The following is a 10514-nucleotide window of genomic DNA, read 5'->3' as shown; positions in this document are numbered from 1 at the left end:
CTGATGATACCTCACCCCATGCCCTTGGATGATCTCACCCAGCGGTTTCATGTAGATATTGAATAGCAGGGGGGAGAGGACCGACCCCTGAGGCACCCCACAAGGGAGAAGCCTAGAGGTCGACCCCTGACCCCCCACTAACACCGACTGTGACTGACTGGAGAGGTAGGAGGAGAACCACTGGAGAACAGTGCCTCCCACTGCCAACCCCTCCAGAAGGCACAGAAGGATACCATGGTCGATGGTATTGAAAGCCGCTGAGAGATCGAGAAGCACCAGGACAGAGGCAAGCCCCTGTCCTGGGCCCACCAGAGATCATCCATCAACGTGACCAAAGCAGTTTCCATGCTGTAGCCAGGCCTGAATCCTGACTGTTGAGGGCCTAGATAATCGGCTTCTTCCAAGGACCGCTGGAGTTGGAGTGCCACCACCTTCTCAGCAACCTTCCCTATACCCTGGTTACTCTGTTCACAGAACTCCCAGGTGATGCAAGATGAATATGAGTGATATATTTACTAAATATCTTCTGAAACCATGCACAAGCCTTAGCTTTGAAACCCTATAGACTGTATAGCAACACCATACTCACTGTGTTTAGTGAGTGTCCTCCATTGTGAGACAGAACTGTGGCTAAACATAATAGAACAAAGACAAGCACAGGCAGGAATATACCCTTCATAAATAAAGATTTCATTTCACATAATAGCATAAAAAGAAGGGGATCGTAGGGAAGGGTTTAATTTTTTTAATCTGACAATCTTTAATTTCAACTACTCTCTTCCCCTGTTGCAATTTACCTTTCCTTCCAAGCTATATTTCTCCAATTACTGATCTGTCCCAGGTCTAGTCTCTGGTTTCTGTTTCTGCCAAAAACTGTGATAAAATACCCTGAAGCACTGGTGGGCTTTTGTTTTGACTCACAGCCTCTTGAATTGTTTAGGCTGCAGAAAACAGTTTCTTGGCATCCATCTGTGACAGCAGTCAAAACTGTATAATCTTTACTTATACTGTAGTTACTATAGTATACTACGAGGAGATGAGATAAACCAAAAAGTTGAACTTCTTAAAACAAAGCTCTTTTGCTCCATTATAGATGATTCCAGCCTGGGAGGAATTTCAGAAGACAGTTGGATATTATGAGGCATAAACTGTTACAAAAAGGAGTGGTTCCTGAAAAATGCCAGATCAAATACAGGTAATGCCCCATCTTGTAAATGTTTTTACTATAACAAACAGCCAAAGCCCACTGGCATATTGGCCATACACTCTGAGCCTGCACAATGTTACAAAATATATCGAAAGTACTAGATTTGTCCTGAGTTATTGAGAGAGATCATAGAATCATCGAGCAGAAGGGAACTTAGAGGTCTTCTAGTCCAATCCCCTGTTCAAACAAGAGACTCAATACCATTTCAGATATATGCTTGTCTGATATTGCGCCGGACAGGGAATGAAACTCGAACACAAGAGCTGGATGAAAAATGGGTCACTTTATTGATTACAGTAATAGACCTGTAGAGGGTACTAAATGGGGTGAAAAATCCTGAACAAAACATACTTGGGCAACCAATGGGCGAACTCCTTGCTTGGTAAGGGTGAAGCGAGCCCCGCCTTCACCCAAATTGAAAACCACGCCCAGCGTGTGGGAGGGCTCCCCTCCATCACCCGGAACCGGAAGTGACGTAGATGAGCCCCAAGTGCTCCTCCCTCCCACCACTCCGTCCGTGGAGGAGGCATGAGTTGTGAGACAAAGGAGCCCATCACCTTTTAACAGATGCCCAAGGGAGAACACACGGTTGCAACTGACACCCTTTCCACCCCGTTTTTGCCAATAATGACCAAATAAAGAAAATTCAATCAACCTATTTACAACGATACACCCCCTAACCCAAATAAAAACCTCACACCTGACCAGGATGGAGAAGGCGAAAAAACAATCTGAAATAAAGCTTCCAGACTGCCAAAAATTCCTTCTCGGCCCCAAAGGGTGACCTCTGCCAGACACCCTGGATAGAGCGGAGGGTGGGTGGGTGACTGATCTGGAGGGCGAGCAGGGAGCAAAGGGGCGAGGGCGAGGGATGCAGACCCTGAAATACCCCTCCCCTCGCTCCCGGCGGCCCCTGCGAGCCAACCACGACTTGTGGTGGCTCCGACGCTTGGTGCCCCGCCAATCAGCTGGGAGGCGGCGTCCCGCCCCCTCCCAGCTGCGACGGACTTCCGGCCGGGGCGATTCTTCCCTTGGCCGGCCGGGCAAGCTACTTTGCTGCAGACAGCAGCGCGTGGGCGTGCCTGTGCTCTGCGCAGGCACGCCCAGCTGGGAGGCGGTGTTCTCACCCCTCCCCGCCGGCGCAACTATCGGCCGGGCAAAATCGCCTGGCCTCTTAATTGCGCCGGACAGGGAATGAAACTCGAACACAAGAGCTGGATGAAAAATGGGTCACTTTATTGATTACAGTAATAGACCTGTAGAGAGTACTAAATGGGGTGAAAAATCCTGAACAAAACATACTTGGGCAACCAATGGGCGAACTCCTTGATTGGTAAGGGTGAAGCGAGCCCCGCCTTCACCCAAATTGAAAACCACGTCCAGCGTGTGGGAGGGCTCCCTTCCATGACCCGGAACCGGAAGTGATGTAGATGAGCCCCAAGTGCTCCTCCCTCCCACCACTCCGTCCGTGGAGGAGGCATGAGTTGTGAGACGAAGGAGCCCATCACCTTTTAACAGATGCCCAAGGGAGAACACACGGTTGCAACTGACACCCTTTCCACCCCGTTTTTGCCACAGCTGGGGGTCAGATCTCTATCTTGGCCCCCAGCTCCCTCCTTAAGCCTGCACCAGCTCCAGCAGGCCCCTCTGCAGGTCTGTCAAGAAGATGTCGTTGCCAACATCTGTCAAGTGTACCCCATCTGGTCTGTAAAGATCGGGAATATGAATGTGAATGTCCGGGTGCCTAATTATAAATCCCCCTTCGGCCAAAATTAGTTTCCCAATTTCCTTATTAACTTGAATCCTTTGTTTGTCAATCACTCTTGGATGCTGTGCAAACCTCCAAACCTTGCGAGGCAGGATCCAAGACCACACCAGCCCCGTGCTCGTCCACCACTTCCTTAAGACCTTAAGGTCTTCACCAGCTTGGGCCACCAGTGCCAAGCCCTTCAGCAGTCCAAGGTCGTTGCCACCCAAGTGCAACACCAAAACACCAGGCTCAGCCCTTCCACGGCTCGAGCCACTCAGCAGTGGGAGGAGTCCATCCCAACGCAGCCCTCTTCGTCCCAGCCACTCCACCTTCGCATGGCGACTTAACGCCAACTGTGTTCCCCAATGGGATGTTGCAGCTCTTCTGCCAGCCCATAAAATCATACTGTGTCCACACAACAGTATTGTGGGAGGCCTCATGGGCATTTCCTTCACCCGTCGTACAACACACCGTGGAGCTGGGCCAGGACCTAGAACAATGAGAAAAAACAAAGCAGGTTTAATTACCAGGCAAAGCGGATGTTTCCACTGCTGTCCTTATGTATTCTTTGAAAGCCGAAGATTTCCACCTGCCTATGTCCTGGATCTGGCTTGCCGGGAGCCCCAACCTAGCCGCTGTTGATGCTGCCCCAATCCGGAATGAGTGTGTCCCAAATAGCTGTGGGTCCAAACCAATACCTGATAGGGCCTTTTTGGTGATGGTCCAGAACTGATATATCATTAAAGGTGCCATATTCTGGTGACAAAAAGGGTAACCTTCCATGTCTTCTCTTGCTTCTAAAAAGCTTATTAAAGTTGAGACAGGACATATATCCTTAACTCCGGCTGCCGAGAGGTGGACCACCTTGCCTTTACCCAATTGGTCTGTCTTGGAGAATCTTAAGTGTAGCGATACCATATCGTTGGCAATAGACAGGTCTTTGGTCTGAAATGCTCTTAAGGATGCATCATTGCGGGAAGAGGCGAGGGCCTCGCTGACTCTAAAAGCCCCAAAAAACAGTATGGAAGCTACCGCCCGAAACAGGTGTGTTTCGTAACCTGAGGAACATAACAACTCCCACTGCCGAGAGATCCTCATTAACTGGGCAACAGAAAGTTGATTCCTTTGGTCAACCTTTCTTGGCACCTGCTCCCTGGACCATCCCTCCAGCATCTTTCTAACTCTGAACTCCCTGGTTGTATCTAGGAAGCCATTAGCTTTTGCTAGAAATGCCAAAACAGCCAATTTGCCACGTATTGTCCTGGGTGCGCACCCTGCTTGGTGCTTCTCAACACAGAATTCCAGCAGGTGTTCTACCGGAATGGGCCAGCTCTGCGTGTGTCCTCTGCCCTGCCTGAAAGCCCAGAACTCCTCACCTGCTTTGAAGTATGCTTGTCTGGTGCCAGGAGCCACCGACATGCTTACCGCTCTGTTGACCTCGAGTTCCCAAGTTGCCACAGGTGAGGTGGGACATTGTGTGAAGACTGCTGCGCATCCGGCGCCATCTCCCGAAACCTGGCCAGCTGTCCCCGTGATAGAGCATCAGCTAGGCCATTCTCCACGCCCGGGATGTGACGGGCCGTGAATAAAACATTGATTTCGAGGCACCTGCTAACAAAGTGGCGAACTAGACGCATCACGCATTCGCTCTTGGATGACAATGAGTTAATGACGTGTACTACGGCTAGGTTGTCACACCAGAACAAGACAATTTTATTCCTAAACTCTTCCCCCCAGATCTCAACAGCCACTACAATGGGGAAAAATTCTAGGAATGTCAGATCCCTGCAAATGCCTTTTTTCCGCCATTCCAGAGGCCAGGGGGATTGGCACCATTGGTTTGACAGGACAGCCCCAAAACCGACCCCTCCTGCAGCATCTGAATGGACCTGTAATTCAGCTTCCAACCTGCGTTCCTCTCTCCAAAAGGAAACCCCATTGTGCTGGTCAAGGAATTGTTCCCACACTCACAGATCTCTCTTGGCCCCCAGGCTGATTCTGGTCCTATGGTGTGGCTTCTTAAGCCCCTTGGCTGCTGAAAAAATTCTCCTGGCAAAGGCCCTGCCCGGGGCTACCACCCTACACGCAAAATTCAACAAGCCAGAGATCTCCTGTAATTGTTTCAACGTCACTTTTCTAGCTGTCAATACTCCAGATATCCTATCCTTGAGCTTAATCAATTTATCTTGGGGAAGCCTACAAGTTTGGGCCACAGAGTCTATTTCAATACCAAGGAAAGTAATAACAGGAGAGGGCCCCTCCGTCTTTTCGTCCGCGAGGGATACGCCCAGATCAGCGCACAGAGCCTTAAAAGCATCCATTAACCATTTACATTGGGTGCTCTCAGCCAGGCCGGCCATCATAAAGTCATCTAGGTAGTGGACAATGGAATCAGAGCCCGTCCACTGCTTGTGCGCCCATTCAAGAAATGAACTGAAACGCTCGAAGAGGGAACATGAGATTGAACAGCCCATGGGGAGGGCCCTGTCAATATAGTATCCACCTTCGAAGCGAAACCCCAGAAGATCAAAATCATCGGGGTGGATGGGTAACAGCCGAAAAGCGGATTTGATATCACATTTGCCCATCAAAGCACCCCTCCCACAACGACGGACCATTCTTATGGCCTCGTCAAACGAGGTGTATTTTACCGAAGACATTGCTTCCGGAATGAAGTCATTTACTGACTCACCTGGGGGGAATGACAAATGATGAATCAGCCTGAACTCGCCTTTGGCTTTCTTGGGCACTACCCCTAGTGGGGACACTCTGAGATTCTTCAATGGGGGAGACAGGAATGGGCCAATTACCCGACCCTCTTTTACTTCCTTGCGTATTTTATTGCGCATGTTCCAAACCTCTAACAGACCTTAAATTGTTTGCCACAAATACTTTCCTGGGGCCCTGGTATGGTATCCTGAACCCCTCTTTAAAACCCAAAATTAACTCATTTGCGTGATCCGCCAAACCGTACCCCCGCAGCCAGAGTGCAAGGCGAGACAATTTAATTGGGCTGGGTCCCTTTTCCATGATTTTGCGGGTGGGCTCTGTTCCCCGCTGACCCGTCCTGATTAAATTTCCCTGACTTATGTCTGGAACATGCATGCGTTGCATGCCTTCCCCCGCAGTTGGAGCACGTGTGGCGGTATTTGCACTGTTTCCGGCTGCAAATGCCTTTGGCGCTGAATTCATAACAAAGCAGGGGTGTCCGAAACCCCTGCCCCGCCCAGTGGCGGGGTGTTGCCGGTATGTTATTCTTTGCCAGCATAAGATGCCCACTCTCCGTGCGCTCGCCTCTGCGGGGGGGGGGGGCATGAATGCGTTACATGAGTCCATAAATCATTGACCATCCCATCCCATGATAGTCTTTTGTCTATTGCGGCCTGCATACGAAACATTTCATCATATTGAAGCCAGGCCGGGCCATCATACTCGTAGTGGGTCTTCACAATCGTGTCCATGTATTTAAGCATGGCTTTGGCCTGGTTAGGTTCTTTCTCTAATTTAACATAAAAATAGGTCATGAACCCATATAGCCAGGAGCTAATGCTTCTGTCCACCTTTATCTTGTTTCGTTTCTCTGTGCCCCCCTCTTCCTCCTTTTCCTTTTTGGGGACCTCCCTATTCAGTAAAGAGAAAACATCCACGTATTCCCCCCTCCAAATTCTCTCCTTCACAGTGGGGTGAAGATGAAACCTGAGCATCGTGGGAGAGTAGTTCCAGGAGGTGGGTGAAGTTTCTGCCTCCCCCCCCCCTGACTGGGTGTTTGCTTGTGCCCCGCTCTGAATTGCCATGATCGGGGTTGGGGCTGGCGTACTGATTCCTTGGGGGGGCCCCAAGTTTGTCTCCCCAGTAAAAATGCCTGCAGGCTTTGACCCTGTGCCTTGCCCACCAGACCAAACCCTGTTGCAGACCAAGTCAGTGTTCGAGATCGGTGTGGTGATGCTATACTCACCCACAGGTGGTGCCACTCTGCCTTGTTCCCCCTGCTGGTTCCCTGGGAGCCCACCTGACGCCCTAGGAGGCTCTGAAGTTCCACTGGTGCCTGCTGATGTCCCGGCTACATTCTGGGATGTAGGCCCAGCACCTCCTCCTGATGTTTGGTTGCCCCCGGCTCGCATCCAATTTTCCATCACCTCCATGCGGTCTAATATCTTAGAAAGTAAATTATTGTTGAGACCTTCTCCTTCGTTTCTCCCACTATTGCTACCCGGAGCCGTTCTGGCTACATTGGCTTCTATAGCCTTTTGTGTAGGAACCGCTCTACGTTTGGGGCGGGATATGGCCTGAGGCTCCACATTCTTTCTCTTATCCTTTCGTGGAGCCATGAATGCCAATACTATCAACACTTACTTAAATTGAAAATGTATCCTATAATACAGTAACCCGTGACCATAAAGCCAATGGCTCTGAATAGGTAATAAATCAACTTAGCTTAAGTAACAATGCCTCAATACTAAATCAAAGAAAACAAAGCCTTAGGCAGGTAACCCCCCCCTTCTTTTCTTTTTTTTTAATTAAATGTATATATCTAACCACCAGGAAATTGCCCTTTACGCACCCAAAACGATGTGGTCCACTATAAATGAGAAAGTAATGCAAGGCAACACCCAAATGAAAGCAACAAACTGTTGAATTACTGTAAAAATTAACAATGCCGGTAATAAAAGGCTATGGCTCAGCTAGTAATGTGCTAGTAATCTGGCCTAATTGGCACTGGTTTAAACTTGCCTTATCCTTGGTTAAATTAGCCCCACAGAGGAGACTATTGCCTCAATTAAGCAATCAAAGTATAATTGTTTAAATATATATATAATAAATTTAAAGTTCACTTAGTTTAATAATTCTTAAGATTATGCAAATTCCAAAAGGTAACTTCATCTTGGTTTGTAAAAAGACCCTTCCAGAAAATAAAACGTATAAAAATTAAAAATTATAAACAGGCTAAACCTGCTAATAATCACAAATCAAATTCTAGGGGAAAGAGGGGTATTTGTAACAAAGCACAAAAGATGCAAATTCCACCAACGAAACAAAACACCAGACAGACTCCAACACCAGAAAAACAAGGCTAATCAAATTAGCTTGTACTGAATAATTAACTACAAAATTAACTTAGCTGCAAAACAGAAACCAGAGAGCCAAACACCCCCCCAGCTACTTGCAGCCACGAGCGATGGCGACGAGCCGTCCTCCGGTGATCCTGACTTCCTCTTTTTTGATCCGAAAGGCTGCAGGCAATTCCGGAGCTTCCGAGGGCAATCTGGGTTAAAAGGCTAATCCTGCTAATAACCACAATTAAACTTCTTAAAGGACCACAAGGTAAATTTTACCAACCCAAACACAAGTGTTAACCCAGTAGCTTGACTTAATTAAACTGTAAAAGAAAAGTAAAAGAAAACCAAGAGCCCAACACCCCCCAGCTACTTGCGGTCACAAGCAATGGTGGCAAGACGTCCTCCGATGATCCTGGCTTCCTCTTTCCCGCGAAAAAGGCCAAAGGCGACTCCGGAGCTCCGAGGACAATAAGACCGATCTGGAGGGCGAGCAGGGAGCAAAGGGGCGAGGGTGAGGGATGCAGACCCTGAAATACCCCTCCCCTCGCTCCCGGCGGCCCCTGTGAGCCAACCATGACTCGTGGTAGCTCCGATGCTTGCCGCCCCGCCAATCAGCTGGGAGGTGGCGTCCCGCCCCCTCCCAGCTGCGACGGACTTCCGGCCAGGGCGATTCTTCCCTTGGCCGGCCGGGCAAGCTACTTTGCTGCAGACAGCAGCGCGTGGGCGTGCGTGCGCTCTGCGCAGGTGCGCCCAGCTGGGAGGCGGTGTTCTCGCCCCTCCCCGCCGGCGCAACTATCGGCCGGGCAAAATCGCCTGGCCTCTTAATCTTCTGAGAAAAAAAAAATCCAGTGATATTTTTACTGTTCAGTTTCTGAAGGCAAGTCATCTTACTGATATCAAGTTCTTCTCTGTCCACATTTTGTCACTAGTTGAGCCTCTTATAATCCTCTACATTTTACAGGGTACTGTAGAATATCATGGGGAATATCCCAGGTACATAGTAGCACAGATAGAAGTCAAAGACTTTTAAAAGTCATTTTAAATGTATCTCATCCTTTTACACAGAGAGTTTAGCACCTCTCTGACATTTATGAAAGATTCCAGTTTTATTTTCCAGGTTTCCTCATGTAAGACTAGGATGAAAACACCATATCTAAAGATGAAGCAGACATATAAAGTTGAATGATTGAAAGTTAGGGAACTTGGAGAAGTAATTAAGGTAGTCCCTAGTAATCAAGGGACTAAATAAAAAAATGACAACTTAATAGATAAAATAAGTTGGGCCTGAGTACATAGAAGCTCCCATCCATCAAGTCCCATCAACAACTACCAGGTTTGAAAATCAACAGAGATAGAATAGCTGCTAGTCATGTGAATCAACAAAGGACATTTGGGGGAAAAGGAAGTCCTGAAGCCTTCCCATTCTTTGACTTGTCTTTGGATCCAGACAAGGCAGCTACCATCCCTTTGGCTTGTGCCTGGTAACCTAGTTGAGAAGGGTTAGTGTGGATGAGTATGTACTATATGTGTGAATGAAAAAAAGAAAGAAAAACAAATGAACATTGTGATTCATAAAGTCATTTTTGCATGTATTTGCATAAAGGCGCACACTTCTACTTGGGCACCTCTTTTGCTTCAATGTTCTTCATTATTTAGAACAGAGATGTCAAACTCAAGGCCTAGGGGCTGGATCCGGCCTGCAGGGTGCTTTGATCTGACCTGTGAGCCTGCCCCGGAGACAGTGAAGAACGGCCTACAGTGCCTCTGCCAGCAAAAACAGAGCTCAGGTGGGCCATGCACGGCCTGTCTGGGATCCGTTTTTGGCAGTGATGGCCCCCTGCAGTTCTCTGTCACCAAATTGGAGTTTGAGGAGCTGCACACCACCCACCCATGCTGTGTTTTCAGCTGTGACAGCCTCTGCAGCCTTCTGCCAGATAATACAAAGCCCAGGTCGGCCCAGCCTCCCCAAGCTCTGTTTTCATTGCCCGAGGGTTGCAGGAGGCCACCACATCCAAAAGTGGAGCCTTGATGAGGGACATCGAGGTGGCCATGTCCACTCCTCTCCCCCCCCAAGCCAAATACAACCCCTGGTGTGGCCCTTAATTAAATTAAGTTTGGCACCCCTGATTTAGAACCAATTAATTAGTAAATGGTAGTTAGATTGGGCAACATGACCCATTTTATAAAACAAAAGATGACCTTAGGTTCTTTATCACACCATATGAACAGTATCTAAAACACTCCTTTAATAAGCACAGGTGGAAAATGAGAGCCCCATCAGTAGATGTGAGAGGACAGAGCAAATATAGAATACCACCATAGTGTAAAGAGCCCTAAATTAAAAATGGCAAAGGAGACATTTTTCAATGAATGACTTTAATCTGTGTAGAAAATGGAAGGGGAAATGTCCATATGATAAGAGATTTACATTTTCTTCCTAATCTTCATGTCCTGATAGCTCTGCTCATATTTCTCCTCTTTCTGGCTACATTATATACCA

At 48.2% G+C, this 10514-nt stretch overlaps 1 protein-coding gene across 1 annotated transcript; it reads right to left on the bottom strand.

The window, feature by feature from the left end:
* Window positions 1–1473: 1473 nt before the first annotated feature.
* LOC139165851 (uncharacterized) lies at window positions 1474–7355 on the bottom strand. Its single transcript, XM_070749089.1, has 2 exons — window positions 6913–7355; window positions 1474–3447 (listed from the first exon to the last, which is right to left on the bottom strand). The coding sequence occupies exons 1-2, from the start codon at window positions 7283–7285 to the stop codon at window positions 2825–2827; spliced, it is 996 nt and encodes a 331-aa protein (XP_070605190.1). The 5' UTR covers window positions 7286–7355; the 3' UTR covers window positions 1474–2824.
* Between the last annotated feature and the right edge of the window lie 3159 nt (window positions 7356–10514).

This window comes from Erythrolamprus reginae, chromosome 3 (genome assembly GCF_031021105.1).
Source record: "Erythrolamprus reginae isolate rEryReg1 chromosome 3, rEryReg1.hap1, whole genome shotgun sequence".
In the NCBI taxonomy this organism is placed as follows: domain Eukaryota; kingdom Metazoa; phylum Chordata; class Lepidosauria; order Squamata; family Dipsadidae; genus Erythrolamprus; species Erythrolamprus reginae.
The sequence above is the reverse complement of the archived record's forward strand: the minus strand, read 5'-3'. Positions and strand labels throughout refer to the sequence as shown.

Bases quoted from the DNA above. Each gene is read 5' to 3' on its own strand.
- LOC139165851 (XM_070749089.1), bottom strand. From the start codon at position 7,285: ATGGCTCCACGAAAGGATAAGAGAAAGAATGTGGAGCCTCAGGCCATA. The intron at 3,448-6,912 runs GTGAGTATAGCA...TCATTGTTCTAG, and splicing joins CAGAGTGGCACCACCTGTGG to GTCCTGGCCCAGCTCCACGG.